Below are 20,026 nucleotides of genomic sequence, written 5' to 3'. Positions count from 1 at the left end.
AAAATTATTTGGCTCATGGTTCTGGTGTCTGGGAAGTTCAAGAGCCTACCACTGGCATCTGGCAAGGGTTATTTCTTGGCAGAAGGACAGAAGACAGAAGCAAGCTCTAGAGACACAGAGAGGAAATGGGGTTAAGCTTGCTTTTATAACAACCCACTTTCTAGATAACTAATGCTCTCCTGTGGTAATGACATTAATTCATTCACGACGGCTCTGCCTTCATGACCAATCACCTCTTGTTAGGCCTTGCCTCCCAACACTGTTGCTTTGGGAGTTAAATTTCCTACACGTTAACTTTTGAGGGACACATCCAAACTGTAGCATAATGTTACTCAATTTAGTCACAACAACCTTCAGTTTTCTTCTAGTTAAAATTTATGATTCTTTTTTGGTACCACATACAAGTGTATGGTACCTTTCCAAAACTCAAGACATTAAGAAAAATTTAATGTTCACACTTTTTTAGGTTTCAGGGACATCTTTTCATGGTGCTGTTGCTATTGTAGAATCAATGCTGAGGATAGATGTTTTAAGAGCAAGAATCTGACACCGTTACTCTCCATTTTATTTTAACAAACTTTTTTTTTTTAATCACACCAACTAAATCTTTATTCTTTTCTGCTCTGGAAACTTGGTTTTATATTCAATTATTACAAAAGCCCTCTGGTTCTCTGATAACTGAAGACAAATATGTTTCAGGTTATTATTATTTTTTTTCTATCAATCAGGCTTTTAGTCTACCATGGTGCTTGGAATCAGTCATCAATAACCAAGACACAATTAAAAGGGTTCGACAGTATGTATAAATACTGACAGTATGGTAAAATAATTAATTAATATATAGTCATAATTCAAGTCTTCCCTAAAAACAAGGCCCACTCAAGTACATACGTTTAAATGCAATAACTAGAGCTTGCTTTAGACATATCAATGAAAAAAATTCCTCCAAAAGCAAATCTGAAAGTAAGGAACAATGTATTTTGAATAATTTCTTGTTTGTCAAGACAGTGCAATATTTTCTAGAATAAGTAAATCAGGTGCATGGTAGTACTTTAATATCAGTTTTTTGATTTTGTTATTTATTTTTTAAAGACTGGATTTAAACTCCTGATATAAAGCAGACTTTTAATTTCCCGTTTTTCAAAGATAATATTGAAAGGTCGCTTTCTAGCTTTTAAAGTTTTAAGAAATGACTCATTGTACTACCACTGTCTTACAGGCTTCAAAATCAAATATCCGGTCAATACTGTGCATTTTGATTTGGCAAACATGTATCCTTTTTATGTGTTGTAATGGAACTTATTATTAAGAACTTTTTATTGCTAGTTCCCATGTTTTAGTTAGTAGATCTTCAGAACACTCCATTAAATAGATAAAAAAGAACATTGCATGCTTTAATGAAATACACTGAATGTGTCAGTTGTAACAAAAATATCTGACCAAGCTTCATAAAATATCTGGAAAGTTTCTCATCTTATTGATTTCAGATTTATCTTTAAAATTTTATTTATATACTTTCACCATTTTCTAATTACTAAAGAAGCCTACATTCAGAGAGGGGCATTCTCAAGGCTGCAGCCTTGCTCCCTAGAAAGACAGCATGCAACCAAACATTTGAGAGATATGTCTAAATAAGGATCCCTAAATAAGGATTGTTTCAGACTAAAACCAAAAAACGTTTTCCTCTCCAGTGATCAAAAGCTGTGGAAATTCTCGTGCCCAAAGAGACAGTGGCAGAGCATTTGACTGAGAGCGCTGGATGGCTTAAGGGTGGCTGGAAGCCTGTGTTTGACAAAGAGCTGAATGCTCCAGGAAAATGCCAGGGCCCCACCTTCTGGACTGTGGGCCCAGTGGATCTGGTCTGGCTTGGTTTCAGCCCTGGTTCTAAGGAACCCTGGAAAACCTACTTAGTCCAGTTCCTTGTGAAGCACAACAAAAAGTCAAGTAAATTCTAGGCTCACCATAGAATTTTTGAACATCTCAGATCAGCCTCAGAAGTGACTTTCATTCAAGACATATTTAATGAACACCTACTATTTTTCAAGGCCATGGAACTCCCAATTCCCCCAAAAGAGAGTTTTTGTTTTTATTGATTTATTTTCCCCTAGAGAAGTTAGAGATCTTCCATGGCAAGTCAAAGGTATCAAAACTCACAGAGCGGCTAAGTGTTCCTCTCCCTGCTGTGAAAGCTAAACTTACATTTCTTAGAAAGAGGATCGTGTCATCATTTACTGTGTTCCTTAAAGTCTCCGAATATTGCCACTACATGATTATATTTTTCCCATAATGCCTTTTGTTCTTGTTTTTTAAACCTTTTTCCAAACTTGAATCAAAATCTACATAGGGGCCGGGTGTGGTAGCTCGTGTGTAATCCCAGCACTTCAGGAGGCCAACGCCGCCGGAGGATCCCTTGAGCCCAGGAGTTCAAGATCAACCTGGGAGACATAGCTAGACCCTGTGGAAAAAAAAAAAAAAAAAAAAAAAATCTGCTTGGGAACTATGTTCCAAGGGTTTCCTGCAGAAACAGGAATCGTTTCCATGGTGTGTGTGTGTAGTCTATAATTTTGTCAAACTTTTGTGTGTGCTTTTAATGGTTTATGAGAACGTCAATTAAGAACATCAAATGGTTTCCAAGAAAAGACCCTAGAGTAGAAAATTACCATAAATATCAAGAGAAATGAGTAGATGACCCCAGGATCACTTTGAAGGATGAAACAGGCTTTTAAAGGTCCTGGGCACACTGCACAGCCTAACAGCTTATTAAAAACACTAAAACAAGACTTGTGACTTTATTGCATTGTTGTGACACCAGATTCTATTGTTTGGGTGTCCCCTCCTGTCTCCCACAAATCCACTTCCGTATGTCTGAAAATCCGTAATAGGTCTAATGATTATCAAGCAAGGGAGGTCTCAAGAATATTGTACCTTGAGAAGTATAAGAACTTCCCAGAGGTTATGTTACCATAAAATATCTAGTTTCTAGTGCTTAAAACATTAAATTGTTTGCAACATATTTTTCCGTACGTTAATCAACATACTTTGCGATCCCTTATTAAGTTCTAGCCTCTGCAACAAACGTGAAAAAAAGCAAAGACACATAACTCAAATGTGAGAAGCACGGAAATTTCCTAGACCGCAGGGTTCGTTCTCAGTAGTCGGCAATAAGCTGGCTTTCAGAGTCAGGAACTTGAGTTGATAAAGTTGTTTTGGAGGATGCCCCAGCTGTGTGAAGGTCCATTTCGTTTTGCATCTGAAGAGAAGCAAGCGAGACTCCCCTACAGGGAGTAATGGTTCAGCGGGGCAAGGTTTGAAAACCCAGAGCTGGACAAAGGCGGGAACGCACGCCGCCGCGCCGGGGCTAGGGGTGCTGACGGCCCGCGCGGCTCGCGGGCCTCCGGGTTTGAGGCCTGGGGTCAGCCCTGCTCCGGGCTTCGCGCCCGGGCGCGGGTCAGAGCCGCCAACTTCGGGCCAATCAGCGAGCGGCGTCCCGGCGCCCGCAGCTCCCAGGCCCGCGCCCCCCGCGCCCCCGCAGCAGGAATGGCAGGAACGGATCCGGGCCGAGCCCGACCCGGGACAAGGAGGGGCTGAGCCGCGGGGGATCCTGGAATCGGCAGGGAGGTGGGGATTCTGGGAGGAAAACTCCATTTCCTCCTTCTCTGCCGGTTTCTCCCCTCTACCCTGGCACCCCAAATTTCGATGTGTCGCCTGCCGGGCGCTAAGCGCCGGTGTTGAGAGAGGCGGCGGCCGCCGCGCCCGGGAAAATGCTGGGCATGTACGTGCCGGACAGGTTCTCCCTGAAGTCCTCCCGGGTTCAGGACGGCATGGGGCTCTACACGGCCCGCAGAGTGCGAAAGGTGGGTGACCCGGCGGCGGCCTGCGCGCCCCTGCACCTCGCGCGCCCTGTGCCTCCCGGAGTCGCCCTGCCGCAGGGCCCGGGGCGCGGCGGGCTTCACCCCGGTCGCCCCACGCCCGGGCCGGGCCAGGCGTCCGTGGGAAGGCCGGGGACCGCGGGGCACGGCGGGGGTGGCCTTTACTCGCTGCGCCACCCGAGCAGGCAGCGCCACGTAGGTGGCGGCGGGGTGCGCTCCGCTGCCGGCCGGTCCAGGGGCGGAACTGCCACCGGCCTCCCTGCTGCAAGATGTCTTTCCTCTCTCCCGCAGGAAGTGAGCGCGGCGGGAGCCTCCCTCTTCCTCGGTTACGGGTGTGAGCTGCGTCTTTGCGTTGGCGAAGGCACGCGTGGGCGGGTGTCTTCCCCCGCGCGCACGCTGCTCCGCTGCCGCCTCTTTTCCTTTAGGATGAATTAATGTGGCTAGAAACGCCTAACTTTCCATGCGGGGATGGGAGGAGCAGCCCAGAGCGCCGCTCCACGCAGGCCGTAGAATCTCATTCATACGCCCAGGATTTCCTTCCCTCCTGGAATGTATTATATGTGCCTTCAGGGAGGTGCCAACCAGATGATCTTTGAGTGTCTGTACCTTTTTTCTCCGCTCTTTTTTTTTTTTAATTTGTCTCCAACATCGGTTCGATCTCTCCAGCCAGAAAGTTACAGGCATGTGATGAGAGGAAGCACATTGCTCAGTTCGTACAGGAAGGGCCTGAAAGTGTTGGATGTTGAAAGCAAAGGCCTAGGAAGAGAGGCCACAGGAACAGTCCAGCTCTTTGGGTTTGATCTTATAATATTATAACTTGTTAGAGTCGTCCTAGCCTTCCTCGCCCCCTTTTCTTAGTAGATATTTTGTAAGATGGAGGTTTGGGCAAGAACAGGCTTGTTCAGCTAAGGTATGTTAACAAGAGGTTCAGAGGATGCAGTAGAGACACTAGGGTGCCTTTCATCTGCGTATAACCCTCTCCGCTTTGCCTCTGACCTAAAGAGCTGGTGAAGAGTAGTAGAAAGTGCTACTAATCTCCAAAAAGGGCTCCACTGACAACGTGATCTCCAGTCATCCTTCAGGGCAAAATTGGAGAAAATAAACCACTTATTTATTTTTTCAAATGGGAGTTGGCGAGAATGTTCAAATGTTAAAAACAGGAATAAATACTTTATCTGAATTAGAGGTGTAGTGAATAGTTGCCAAATGGCCAAATGTTAAAATCAACATTTTTTGAAGGCCAAATACAACCTTCACCAAATGACGTCTGTACAGAGTTGAAATTCTCCTTTTAATTCATTCTTAAAAGATGTGAAAAATTCTCAGACAGACCTTCCTTAAAGGTTTCTGGCTTAAATTTAATTACTTTAAAAATTAAACACAGATCTTAAAAATCATTTTATTTAATGTTATGAAGAGTACTATAAACAACTCTACAAAGATTAGAATTATTATATAATCCTTGTTGTTTCCTTATATTACCATATAGATTTTTAGAAACAGCTGGCCAACCTACTTTCTTTTGAGATTTTTATTAATTTCAGTTTATTTTTTTCATGTATTTGATTCTTTGTAAGTATTTTATTTTTGGGCATGCAATGAAATGAACAGCTTCCAAAATCATCATATATTATTGCATCACTTTACTATTGCAATGATAAATACTTATCTTTTCCTGGTTTAACTTTAATAAATAAAACACATACAGATTTTCATCCAGATCATATTTAGAATGCTTTGCTGTATTTCAAAGTGAATATGCAGATGTTTGCTATGAATCCAAACTATTATCGATGTTTAGTTATGATCCCAAAATATTCAGTCACAAGGTCATGGACAGGTTTGTTGATCTCAGAAATGACCTTAAAGCAAGCTTCAGTTCCTTTTCCTTCCAAAATCTGAGGACAAAGACAAAGCTAAAGCCAAACAGCAGACTTTAGCTGAATTGTGAGGCTGCAGCTGAGTATCAAGGCATCCCTTACCTGCTTATGGAAGGCAAACAGTCCCTCAATTCTTAGGTATTTTCCCAGTAACCTTGTACTAGGCCTAATTCTGGACATAAATCAAGGGATCTGAGAAGAGAGATTTATCAGCAGCTACATTAAGAACCTTTCTTAAAAGTTTTTATGCTCTCTATTCTAAACAAATTTTGGAAGATACCACTTTTAATACATGTGTTGGAAATTACAGATGTTTTGCCACACTTTTATAACACATATGCTTGTATAACACTCCTGTTTTAAAAAGTGCTTGCAATTCAAGTCATCTGTTGATTTCAAATTCAGAGAATCTAATCCAGACTGAGGTTGGGGAATCTTGCTAGAAACCCCACCCTCATTACATTCACCAGGTTGAGATGGGATTTTCTTGCTGGTGGGACCCCTTAATCCTCTAGTCCTACCCCTTTTGGTGCAGTGCTTCCTAGAGTGGTGGTGTCTTTGCAGCAGAATCACCTAATTCCCTGGCTTTACCTTAGTCCTACTAGCTTTTTCCTTGGCAATTATCCTTTTTTGCTGGTCTGTTGCCTCTGATTTTTATATATAAAAATCTGTATAGTGACAACTCAAGAAAAGGAAAAGAGTCAGTTAGAAAGCTTTTGAGAAGAAAAAGGAGACCTGAGTTCATTCATACTTTTACACATTGTGATTTGCTAATAATCAGAATAAGGAAAAATAATGAAATTGACACTTTTTGCATGCTGTGTGCCAGACCCTGTCTAATGTTTGCTGTGTTTTCTCGGGAGCACAGTTGAATGCTTCAGTGAAAATGTGGCATTTTAGGTTGCAAAGTATTATGCAGATTAAAATTAATATTAGTTACTCAAAACTCTTAAATTAAGTATACATCCAATAAAAATTTAAAGTTAAGCAAACACCTTACTACATTACATTTTTTGTTTCATGACCATTTTTTTCCTAGCTTGCTTATATGATTAACCACCAGTGGGTGGTGTTTTTTGATATTGTACCTGAAACTGCAAAGTGGAAAGGTTATTTCAAGCTCTCAGATTATGTGATTTTAAGGGAAAGATTAAGGTGGAAATACACTGCTCTCAGCTTTCTTTCCCTTTGGATATTTTAGGCTGTAGGTTTTTCTTCTCTGACTTTCAGTCATTTAATCATTCATATGTGGCAGGTACTGTACTAGGCCCTGGGAATACACAGGTGAGCAAGACAGACAAGGTCTTTTTCTGCAAGGAGCTTGCTTTCTTATGTGGGGAGATAGGCAGTAAACAAGTATAAAATGGAAGATTACCAAAATGATTGAGGCATGTGTTAAATTAATTGCAGGAAATAAACAGGATGAGGCATTAAAGAGTAAATGAGGGGTGGGTCTACTTTAGGAGGGTCAGCAGGGAAGACTTTTCAGAGGAAATGACTTCTGAGCAGAGAGCTGAAGTCGCTGAGCCAGCCAGGAGATTCTCTAGGAAGAGAAGTGCAGAGAGCCAACCTGTTCAGTATAAAGCTCTTCCTCTTTCAAAGTGCCTGTCTCTGGGCTTTGGCCAGAGGCATGCTTCCCAGCCTGTGGGCTGGCCACTTGGCAGGCTGTAACCTTTTAGGAGAAATAAAGTCCTGTCTCCGCCTCTCCTTTTCTAAAATTATATCTTGTAATTTTTTGCTGAGTTAACAGACATCATCTAATTGGCACATCCTCATTTTACAGGTGAGAACACTGAAGCCCAGAGAGTTGCAGGGAGTCTTGCAGCTCACAGTTGCCTCTCAGATTCCTATGCCTTCCACAGTTTCAACTCCCTCCTTTCCAAACCAAGGCACACACCTTGATTCTCATTGAGGGATTTGTACTAAGGTCATTTGGTGAGGTAAAATCCTAAGTTAAAAAAAAAAAAAAAAAAATACCTGAAGTAAAGGCTTAAAGGTGAGTTTGTAAAAATGCAGTAAGATTTTAAAACAAAAGTCAAATTTTACAAAGTTAAAAAAAATCAAAGAAAGAAAAAAGCTGAAACAAATAAGTAAATAAAAGCCTGTAGAGGAAAAATCACCATGCATAAATGTTAATACAGGAAGAGCAGACTGTGGGATAAGGTGTTGTGTTGATCAGTGTAGAAGGTGACTTGTCTGAAGAAACATGGATTTGTATCCTAGGGCTAAAAATCTGCCAGCCAATGTTTGCTTACATTTCCTGGTGGCTGATGATAACTAATCTGGAAACACAATCAGAGGAAAAGTAATCATGAAGCCTGCCGTATATGCTATCTCTTCCTTGTGTTCACACATTCACACTTCTCCATAGTGACTCAAGGCAGCTTTGTATTTCCTGGTGTTATTAAACATTTTTAAAATTATGTAACTACTCTAACATTTTCTCCAAACTATATTTTTTGTGATAATGGCAGCTACAATTAATTCAATAAGTATTTATTGAACTATGGCAGGTTTTAGGCACTGTTTTAGTTACAAGTGGCAGAAAAGCGAGTGACAGAGACAATAGTCACTAGATGCTTTACACAGTTTTTAGTGAAGTCCTGCAATAAACCTGCAAGGGGGCTGTTAGTATCCCTGTTTTATAGATGAGAGAGGTGATGTTGAGGAAGGTTACATCAGTCATAAGTGGATTAATGAAAATTTGAACTCAGGTCATTCCATATACCCTTTGCCTTAAAAATGTTTTTTCTCTATTCTGATAAAATGCTATATCCACAAATATACAAACACATGCACACTTAAAAAAACATAAGTTTACAAAAATAAGAAAAGAGTAAACTCACTTCATCATCTCACATTTTTCTTTCGACGGTATCTTGTGGAAATTCCTGTATCTACCTTGGCTCTGTTTTTTTTTTTTTTAATGTCTGACTATAGTCTATGCTGTGGATGTGCCATAATTTTTATTTATTCAGGTCTTGTTTTACACATTCATTTAACAATCTTTATCACTCTATATGCCAAGACCTATACTATTCACTTTGGGGTACAATAGTTAAGAAAATAGGTATTCTGGCTCTTGGGGAGCTTGCAGTCCAGTGAGGGAAGACACAAAATAACAGACCTATAAGATAACTTTTATAGTATGTTAAATATTATAAGCATTATAGAAAAAAGAAAAAGAGCTAGGTATGGCTGACTTGGCAGAAAAGGTGTGTGGGTGTGTGTGTGGGATGCTATAAATGTTAGATGGGTCAGTTAATCCTCACTAAACAGGAGAGATTTGGGCAATTATTTGAAGGGTGGTAGGAAATTAGCCAAACATATATCTACGGGAAGAGCATTCTAAGTGCAGAAGGGGCAGCTACAGTAAAGGACCTAAGACGGGAGTTTGCCTGTTGTGGTCCAAGCACAAGGAGGTCAGTGTGGCTGGAATGGAATGAGCAAGCAGTCGAGGAGGAGGTCAGAGGGCTAGTGAAGGGATGAGTGTTAGGGGAAGATCCACTGCTTAGAGCCCTTTAGGCCACTGCAAAGCCTTTGGCTTTTACTTTGAGTGAAATGAGAGGGCACTGCAGAGTTTTGAACAAAGGAGTGACATAAGTTTATCAAGCATGACTCTGGCTGTTCTGTTGAGAAAAGTTTGCCACAGGGCAAGTGTGTAAACTGGGAGAGTTAGGATTCTACTGCAGTAATCCATGTGAGAGGTGATGGCAGTTTAGACCAAGATAGGGGCTACTTTGGTAGTATGGGGTAACAGAACATGCTGATAGGATTGGATGTGAAGTGTGAAAGAATGGGAAGGATTCAGGATGATTCCAAGGATTTTAGCCTGAGGAATTGGAAGGATTGGATTGTCAGCCAACAACTGAGATGGGGAAGGTTGTGGGTGGAGGAGGTTTGAAGAGGGCAGATCAGGGGTTCAGTTTAAGGCATGTTGTTTTTGAGATGTCTATTAGACAGCAAGGGGATATGTCAAAGTGTCAGTGAGATACAGTTGTATAATGCAGTTCCTCCTTCCCATTCTTTAAAATGTCACACATTTTATGTTATATGTTATAAATCTTACACTACGTTTTTACTCTTGTTTCTTTAGATCATCAGTGATCTTTTAGAGCAATTAAAACGAAGACAAATTGTCTTTGTTATGTACCTCTACTTTTTACCATTACATTTAGCTATTTATTTATTTATTTATTTATTTATTTATTTATGAGATACAGTCTTGCTCTGTCGTCCAGGCTAAAGTGCAGAGGTGCGATCTCAGCTCGCTGCAACCTTTGCCTCCCAGGTTCCAGCTATTCTCCTGCCTCAGCCTCCTGAGTAGCTGTGATTATAGGTGCCCACCACCACACCTGGCTAATTTTTGTATTTTTAATAGACAGGGTTTTACCATGTTGGTGAGGCTGATCTCGAACTCCTGACCTCAAGTGATTTGCCCACCTCGGCCTCCCAAAGTGCTGGGATTACAGGCATGAACCACCGTGCCTGGCCCATTTATTTATTTTGAACTAAGTTTCTGTCTGGTATCATATTCTGAATGCTGAAGAACTTCATTTAACATTTCTTATAACACTTGTCTTCTGGCAATGAATTTTCTCAGCCTTTATCTGCCCTTCTGCCCTGCTCTTGTTCTTCTCCCCACAGTGGACTTCGCTGTGTTATTTTTTGGTGCTGGGTGGGCTGATGGTGAGGGGTATGGGAGAAGGATCTCTGTTGTCTTGTTCCATTCTCCCTCTTATGTAGGGTTTCTCTGCCTGGGCACTGGAAGTTGGGCTTTCTCAATATGCCTGCTCCTCTTCCCTAGGAGAGCTAATCTTTTAACTTGTGTCAGTGGTTGGTCTTTTGTGGGTGAACATTTCTTGTCCCTTCCCCTGTGGTAGGAGTCCTTTGATGGTTGTGGTCTAAGTGCTTGAGCCTGTACTGTTTCTTTCCCTTCTCCCTGCAGTGGTGGATCTTTACTGGGGTCATCCTGGGGATGACATGGTTTACTGCTTTTCTTCAGTAGCTAAAGGCTTTCTTCTGATATGAGAAAAAGGTCAGGACAGGAGGTGTACACTGTCATGCCATTCTTGCAGCAGCTGCTGTTCCGCTCTTGCATGACAGCACCACTGAGGAAGTCTCTCTTTGTTCTCCCATCTGTTCCCAAACCTCTCTCACATGGGGAGGTCCTTGGAAAAGAATGTGAACATGCCTGTGAGCATCTCTTGGGTCTGGGGCTTGCTGTAGTTCTATACCTTCATTCTGTCTCACATTCCTCCTTTAGCAAGTTGTTAAAATGTTAGTTGATTTTTTACTTGTTTGGATGGTGGATGGAGGAGGGCACTGGCCACAGGTAAGCTAGTGCTCTCCTTAAGAAAAGTTATGATTTTGCAGTTTATCATTCTCATTGTTAGGATAGTAGTGATACTCTTACTAACCTTCTTGGTGGAAACTGAACTTTTATATGTTTTTTATTTCAATAGCTTTAGGGGTACAAGTGGTTTTTGGTTACATGGATGAATTGTATAGTGGTGAAGTTTGAGATTTTGGTGTACCACTCACTGAGTAATGTATATTAAATCCAATATGGAGTTTGGATACCCCTCCAAGCCTGTCTCTTCTGAGTGTCCAGTGTTCATTATACCACTCTGTATGCCTTTGTGTACCCACAGCTTAGCTCCCATTTGTAAGTGAGAACGTGTGGTATTTGGTTTTCCATTCCTGAGTTACTTCACTTAGAATAATGGCCTCCAGCTAGATCCAAGCTGCTGCCAGAGACATTATTTTGTTATTTTTTATGGCTGAATAGTATTCCATTGTGTATATATACATTTTCTTTTATCCACTCATAGGCTGATGGGCACTTAGGTTGATTCCATCTCTTTATGATTGTGAATTGGGCTGTGATAAACATACATGTGCATACAATGCCGTTGATACAAAGCATTTCCTCTGCTTGCACTCACTCCGTCCTGCAGCCCTTGGAAGAAGGTGCGTGCTTCTTTTTTGCCTTCCACCATGATTCTAAGTTTCCTGAGGCCTCCCTAGCAATGTGGAACTGTGAGCCAATTAAACCTCTTTCCTTTATAAGTTACCCAGACTTAGGGAAGTTCTTTATAGCAGTGTGAGAATAGATTAATACACTTCTCATCCCTTGAAAAAAATACTCTGGAGTTATGTTTTTATATGTGAGGTTTCCTGGATCTGTTCTCTAAATATCATATTTTTATCTGGTCATGGTTTTCACTTGAGATTTTGTTTTTGAATTTGATTCTAAATATCATATTTTTATCTGTTCATAGTTTTCACTTGAGATTTTTTTTGAATTTGATTCTTGTCTCTTTCTTTCAATTCATTCTGTAAAGATATTTAATTGGGAAGTTAATGGTTTTTAACTCTTAAAAGTTTTTTTTTTTTTGAGTGCTGTATTTGAATCTCCTTAAATTTTCTTAGATAATTCAGGTATTCCCTTTAGTTGAGGTATTCTGTCTGCTGCAGAACGCAGAGCGTGGGTCTAATTCTTCTGCCTTATCTTCCTTTTTCTAGCAGCTCTGCTCCTTTGTATGGGCTGTATCCCTTGGTTGACTCATTGGAGCTCAAGACTGTTATTGAATAGTCCTCTGTGGCGTCAGTCCTGCAGGTCGTAGAAGGCAAATGGGTCTCTCTTCAGTGGGCCTGCACTGGCAGATAGGCTGTCAGTTCCCTGTCAGTCAGCTTTCTGGTCTCCTTGTACTTTCGTGGGCATCAAGAGCAGGAAAGATTGTGGGCTGTGACCCCCTCTATCTCTGACTTTCAAATACTTTTTGGGATTCCCTGGTTTTCAGTCCTTGTCCCTGGTTACTCTGCTGTCCTCTACTTTGTTACTAAGTCTACTGGAGAGAACACCTCACACCAGATTTCTGCCAGAACCTAAGGCTTCACTTGCATCCATTTGCCCACAGATGCTAGTAGTAGTTGTTTTGCTCAAGAGAGGAAAGTAACAGGTTTGAGGGTGAAGGGGAAAGGTGTTGCATTCAGGTCACCATATACCCACAATTCTTTTTGTCACATCTCCTCTGCATTTCCGTTTTGTATTATTTCATAAGTGATGCATTTCATAAAGAATAATTCCATTTTATTATAGGCACCACTACATTTCTTTCCCCTGACCTCTGCTATATCAACTGGAGTAAGAGAGACAACTGCAGTAATTAAACTTGAAGTTTTTGTTCTCCCTCTAACAGGAAGTTGGCAGATGGAACAAGATGTTTGTGGCCATTAGTTCAGTGGCTCAAAATGTCAGGGCAGAAGTCTTTGCAATTCTCTTGGACTCAAGGTGGCTGCTTCAGCCCCAGCTATCATGCTCATATTCCAGGTAGGGAGAAACAGGATTAGGTATACTTTCTAGTTGACTCAGCTTCATTTAAGAACTTGTGTGATAGTTCCATACAATGATTTCTACTCACAGGTTGTTTGCTCCCTTCTCTTCGAGATAAATATAGTATTTTACCTGGATACATTAGTACCCTTAACAAGATCAGTGTTCTAGTACTAATGGGAATGGATATAGGGAGACAACTAGTCTGCCTCAGACATCCTACAGTAGGGAAGGAAGATTGGTTATTTTTCACATTGAACTTTTAAGAAACACATTTAATACACTATTGAAGGTCTAATTATATTGCAAAGGCACATACATGCACAGTAGTTTAACATTGAAACATAATTATGTTCTAAGTGGGGACTCTAGTCTCCTTCTGTGAAAAACATCATTATTTCAAATATGAATGACTCAACTGCAGATTGATTCACTTTAATGTATTTATTTCATCTATATGTATATTTTTTATTTCTGAACTATTTCAAAGTAAATTACAGATGTTGTGACAATTCACCCCTCAATACTTTAGCATAAGGACATTCTCCTAAATAGCCATGATGCTGTTTTAGCAAATCCAACAAAAATAACAGTCATTTCCTAATGTCTTCTAATGCTAGTCCATATTTAAATTACTCCAATTGCCTAAAAATGTTTTTATAGCTATTTATTTTTGAACCAGGATCTGATCAAAGACTACATATTACATTTAGTTATGTCTATTAAATATCTCTTTAATCCCTCCCTCCCCCTTTTTAATAACAGTGACTCTCTGAAGAGATCATGTCAGTTGTAGAGTATCTCACATCTGGATTTACCTGATTACATTCCCAGGGCTTTATTTAACTTGTTTCTCTATCTTCTATAATTCCTGCAGTCTGGAAGTTAGATATAAATATTTCTGGCAAAAATACATTATGGAGTGATGCTGGTTTATTTGTGCTGCATAACAGTAGGGGGCATATAATGTATCTGGCTTCCCACTGTTACTGATGCCAACATTGGGTTAAGGTAATTTTTCTATTGTAAATGTCCTGTTTCCCCTTTGTTCTTAGCAAGTAATCTGTGAGCTGATACTACTATATGGATATGTATTTTTTCACCATCAACCTTTTGCCTAATGGTTTTAGTATCCATGGAGAATTCTTGCCAAATCAGTAATATTATTAGGGATTTCAAAATGGTGATTTGCTAACTCAAATATTCCCCCTTTATTTATGTTAGCATTCTCCTGTAAAGAGGAGCTTTTCATCATCAATTTCTGCTATCTGGTTAGCCTGAACTATGGTTAGTATTGAAAAGGCAGGATAAAATGCTTAATTCCTTTTCTTTACTAATTTTAATAATAACTTATCCTCTAATGATAGCAAATGAGATTTTAAAAACATTTTGTCTCACTGACAGTATGGGCTTACAAATTTGTTAATGTGTTTCAATCAGTTATCCTCTTGTCCTGTTTGAGTCTCAAATTGTTCTAAATTTGGTCTGTGGAAGCTCTTTCTACTGGAATTTAAAAGCTGGAAGAAATCTTAGAATCAACTAATCTAAATCCCTAAGTTTTGTAGATAAGGAAACTGAGGCTTAGAAGATAGTGCTTTTCCCCACAATTCTGAGAGAGATATCTGCAGTGAATCTTGTTTTTAACTTCTCACTAATAACATTCAGCAAAATGAGAGAAAATGGCCCACATTTTTGCAATCATACAGTTTTTGTTTATTAAAAGTTACTGTCTAGTCCAGTGAATAGAAGATTGAATGGATTAATTATCTGCTTTATTCAGAAACAGTTTGAATAAAAACAAAGATGCTCCATTATGGGCTGGACATTGGATCAGTCTGAGAAGTGAGTTTGACTCAGACAGTTTGGTGTGTACAGGCTGAATTTATCTTGAAGTCACATTTTATTTGACCTGCACGAAGTGTTGAATTCTTGGAATTCATTGACAATGTAAAAAATCAGTGATTTCACACACAAATTTGAGTTATTAGCTTCTCTAAAAATCATGTATATATCTGGCAACATTGGGTCCACATGGTGATACAGCAACATTCAACTGGAGTGGAAAAGTTTTTAGGTGGCATGCTCTTTCCACCTTACCTCCTGGCTACTCTCTAAAGTATCATTTACATGTTTATGGTTGGGTATCTGGTGTTGTGTTGCCCTACTGCCTAACTTGTAAGTGTTTGAGGTGGTGACTCTTGAGATAGAAGTGAAGAAGTCTAGGAAAGTTCTTGCAAAGAAATCACAAATCAAAGGTAATACCAATAATGCAGGCACAAATGGACAGCAAGAAAATGGAAGAGCGGACAGTTTTCCTATCTGCTAGTGTGAAATCTTCAGCAGGTTTATTACAAAAAGTAAAACCAATGATATCAGGAAGTCAGCCAGAAATTTTTGAAGTTTTCAAGAGGAGTGTTTGAAATACGGGTTTCCTTCTTGTCATTAATTTTGAACCTCCTCCTAGGTGTTTCATTTACTAAGGCACATGTATATACTTCATTTATGATGAATCATATGAAAAGCTTTCATTTTGTAGGTCAAAAATGGTCAAATATTGGCAATTTCATATAATTCCACTAAAAGAAAAAGAATTATATATGTATGGGGTATGTGCCCCAAACTTCCCTTTCATAGATGTGCTGCCCAAGCAGATCTGAAGTCCATTGAGGTAGAAGAGGCTTATACTGAAGTTAGAATCTCTATAGGAAATGTGGTTAGTGAATAAAAATAAAATTGTAATTACAGTTTTTAAGAAACTACTGTTTGTATGATAGAGACAACAGTGAACAAAGAGAGAGAGAAGGATTGGGTAGCTGGTGCTGGAATCCCTAGAGGAAGGCTTCCTAAGAGTGGGTCTACTCAGTATAAAATCTTTATCTAAAGCCAAACATAAATTAGGTTTTCAATATCTGCATTGTTTCTCACCACAGTAGTATGGATAATTGAGAGTTGGCTATTTACATTTTTATAATCTTGCAGCCATGAAAATTCAAGTTTATTTGATGAACTCTTTCTAATAGACCCGGTAAGGTACTTTGAAGAAATGTCATCAAAGATAGAAAGCTAATTTACCTCCCCTATCAGTGTTTTTAATGTCAGTGTTTTTCAAGCTGTGAACCGCAGCCCATCAATGAGTTCTGTAATTAATTTAGTGGGTCAAAACTCTTTTTTTTAAACATATGAAATAACACAGAGTAGAAAATATGAAGAAATTTATACAGTATCACAGGGTTTTTTTTGTCTTTTCTTTGAAGGATATTCCTGAAATATTAAGTATCTCAGTTTTATAGGTGTGTGTTTCTGTGTATGCGTGAATGTGCTAGGTTGAGATACAAAATACATTTCTTAAAGCTAAAAACCACTATTTATTATAATTTGGTGGTTTGAGTTTATGATAGAGAGTGATTGTTCTCTATTAATGGTGAAGCTTTAAAATCAGCATTCTGCTTAATCTGAATTTTCAGAGCTTTAAGTCTTTTAATAATCTTACTAGGCCTGCATCCAAGCAGGCTTCCCCCGCACCCCCCACCCCCCACCCCCTGATCCCATTGCATTTATTTGAGTTTCTATTCTTTCCTCTTTAGTCCTCTGAACACTACTGAATTGATAGATTCACTTTTTTTTTTCCCCTCCAAATTTGTACTGCAAAGAGGAACTGAGTGGTTTGGATAGATCAGTTACTTTGGAAAGTGTGTACTTAGATTATTATTACTTTCTGTAATAGTTGATAAAGGCTAAATACATGACAGAGTGGACCGAAAATGGAACCACATTCATTCATATTTAACCCTCACATTTATTACAGAAAACACACCTTATTTTTTGGTCTGTTTTCTAGATTGGCTTTAACATAAGCTCACAGTTTCTTCAATTCAGTAGTCAATGTATTGAGTGTGTACATTGGGCAATTGCACGGCCCAGGTCATTGCTAAATTGTAGTCAATGGAAAGCTGAGGAGGTGGCATCAGGTGGCCTCAGCAGTGGACCATGCAGCTGTCTGTCAGGGTTTTGAGTGTTGGCTTGGTGAAGTGGATGTTGCCTGAGCACTCCACTCAGAATAAACCACTGGTTCCTGATACTATGTCTAATCATCGCCACCTGATTGACCTTAAGCAAGCAAGCTATTTAAATTCCGAGGCTCAATTTTCTTAGTTGTTAAATGGGGAAACTCCCACATAGGATTATTTGGAATGTAGCACATGGTAGTTCAGTAAGTGTTAACTCTTCTCCCCTGTTCTTGTGGAGCTTTTCCTACCTGCCATCAAATCCTGGTTAGGTCCCATCTGGAGGAGAGAAGTGATTACTTTGTAAAGAAAGCCTCTTTGGGGCTCTTGTGTTTAAGTGTGATGTTGAATGCCCATTTTAGCATGAGGGGACTAGTGAGGCGTGAGAGGATTGTGAAGCAGAGTAGGCTTCTAGCTTCTCTGAAATTGGCTGTCTAAACTTTGTATTAATATTTCTAATGTTATGAATAGTGAGCAATCTCCCTGTTTCTTTGCTATGCCTGTGTTTAAATTACTTACAATTATAGTCTTGATTTGAGGAATCTCTGGGTATTTTCTGCCCCTAAGTTAACATTAAAGAAATGGTCTTCCTGGCTCTGCCAGTATTTTTGGCTTCTCTGGACCTCTTTTCTTCATCTGTAAAATGAGGGGGCTGGGTTAACTATTAATATTTGTAATTCTTTAAGCTTTAAAATTTTACCGTTCTCAGGAGTTGGGTGTTCTGTTGTTCATTAAGTAATTTGTATCCTTGAAATATTGCCTTGGTGGTTATCTTTTCTCCTTACAATGTTCATCAAAAGAGATTTTGTTGGTTTTTTTCTTGCATCACCTCCATGTGAAGGGGAGGATTCTGCTGAAAAATAGTCATAGGCAGGTTTAGAAGCATGAGTGGCTCTGTGTCTCCTCTGCACACATTTCAACAAAATGTCTGGTTGGACAAATTCAACTCATTCCCACTGTCTCTGCAGTCCCTGCTTTGGTCACTTTAGAGAGAAAAGAGTGTTACTTGCCCATTGAACATGTCCTTAAAAATCCCGTCAGGGTAGATTGAAGGACAGCCCGTTTCCAGATTCTGATTTTAACAAAGACCAGAATTCTGTATCTCAAACTAGTAACACGGGTGTTTCTCGTGCATGTGGGCTTCAAAGCACACACTTCGAGAAAGCATGGTTTAAAGTGTGCCCATTTGCCTGTTTGAAAGATTGGCAGGCAAATTTAAAGTTTATTTATGAACACTCTTCCTCTGAGAATGCCAAGCCCATGTCTTTCTTGTCCAGAATATGGATGAATTTATGATTTTTATGGAAACCAGGTGATTTTCTGCCTGGTGGGCTTGTCTCTCAAGTCAGACAAAACTCAGTGCTTTTTTCAACATCGCTTGCCAGAGGCTATGAAGAGGATTGAAACATATGAAATACAATGTCCAATGCCTTGTCAGAATTTGAAAGTAAATGATTTAACCCTTTTATGTTGGCTCCTATGTTGTGGATTTAGCATTTTAGGCTAAAAACAGATTAAGTTGGATTGTAAATAAACATTTTGTTTTGGGCAAATCAGTTAATATTTCAAAAGCGTCTCTTCTTTGGGCATGAAGATTTGCAGAAAAACATTCCAGAAGAAAAAAGTCGTTTATTTTAGTATGTTGATTTATTGTACTAATCCTTGTTCAATATAATCATTGCTACTCAGGGTGAAAAGTTCGGACCCTTTGCTGGAGAGAAGAGAATGCCTGAAGACTTGGATGAAAATATGGATTACAGGTTGATGTGGGAGGTGAGGATATGACTTATTTTAATGTTAAAAATATATTTGTATTGTACCATTTAATGCATTTTTAAGGCTACATTAATTGATATTGATTCCAGTTAAGTATTTAAATATTGAAATGTTTTAGTTTTTTTTTTTTTTTTTTTTTTGAGATGGAGATTTGCTCTTGTTGCCCAGGCTGGAGTGCAATGGTGCGATCTTCGCTCACTGCAACGTCCGCCCCCCAGGTTCAAGCGATTCTCCTGCCTTAGTCTCCCGAGTAGCTGGGATTACAGGCGCATGCCAACATGTCCAGCTAATTTTGTATTTTTAGTTGAGACGAGGTTTTGCCACATTGGCCAGGCTGGTCTTGAACTTCTGACCTCAGGTGATCTACCCGTCTTGGCCTCCCAAAGTGCTATGATTACAGGCATGAGCCACTGTGCCCAGCCGAAATGTTTTAGGTTTTAAAAAAAGTTCAGCTTTTTTTTTTTTTTTTAGAGAAAGTGGGCTGTTGAAATATCTTACTAGACAGTTCTTTTAGAGATCTGAAGTTCTTCGTTGAAAAATAAGGTTTTCAGGTATAGTGATGTTTGACTTTCAAAATAAGCATGCCCTGAATTTAGAACTTGACTTCTGTAAATAAAATTATACTTAATTTTTTTATTTACTAGATGAAGTTCTAATTGTATAGAAACAAATCTCAGTTTCATGTTGTAACAAAAATCCTGCCTTAAAATGTACTTTACCTTTAAAAACACATAGTTAAGGGGCTGTAACACTAGAGACAGTCTTTTGCAGTCTAAAGTTTCACTTAAGCAGAGATCTGTATATTCCAGTATATGTCTGCACGTTATGAGAATTTTCATCCTAGTTTATGCCAATTATATTCGTTGCTGTTCTTTTCTAGGCATTAGAAAAAGGACCTAAGGTATCAAAATAGGAAAGCAGTGGTGTAGACTGTTGAAACAAAAATTTGGAAAATGCAGTCCTAGGAATTATATATGCATGTGTTACTTAATGACAGGGATTCATTCTAAGAAATGCATCATCAAGTGAACATCATAGAGCATATTTGTACAAGCCTAGATGGTACAGCCTACTGTACTCCTAAGCTATAGGGTATAGCCTATTGCTCCTGGACCGTAAACCTGTACGGCATGTTACTGTACTGAGTAATGGAGGCAA

The 20,026-nt window shown here is 39.5% G+C and overlaps 1 protein-coding gene across 6 annotated transcripts in view; it reads left to right on the top strand.

Annotated features, from left to right (window-relative positions):
- Positions 1-595: 595 nt before the first annotated feature.
- The window catches only part of PRDM5 (PR/SET domain 5), a 230,495-nt gene continuing 211,064 nt past the window's right edge, over positions 596-20,026 (top strand). For all 6 annotated transcript variants that reach the window (XM_055385798.2, XM_019026066.4, XM_055385797.2 and 3 more), the window contains exons 1-2: positions 596-3,854; positions 18,782-18,865. In XM_055385798.2, the coding sequence (XP_055241773.1) occupies positions 3,762-3,854; positions 18,782-18,865 (177 nt within the window). In that variant the 5' untranslated portion in view covers positions 596-3,761. The remainder of the gene's footprint in view (positions 3,855-18,781; positions 18,866-20,026) is intronic.

The sequence above is a fragment of the Gorilla gorilla genome, chromosome 3 (genome assembly GCF_029281585.2).
Source record: "Gorilla gorilla gorilla isolate KB3781 chromosome 3, NHGRI_mGorGor1-v2.1_pri, whole genome shotgun sequence".
Classification (NCBI taxonomy): Eukaryota; Metazoa; Chordata; class Mammalia; order Primates; family Hominidae; genus Gorilla; species Gorilla gorilla.
Note: the sequence above shows the minus strand (reverse complement) of the source record. Positions and strands in the feature narration are given on the sequence as shown.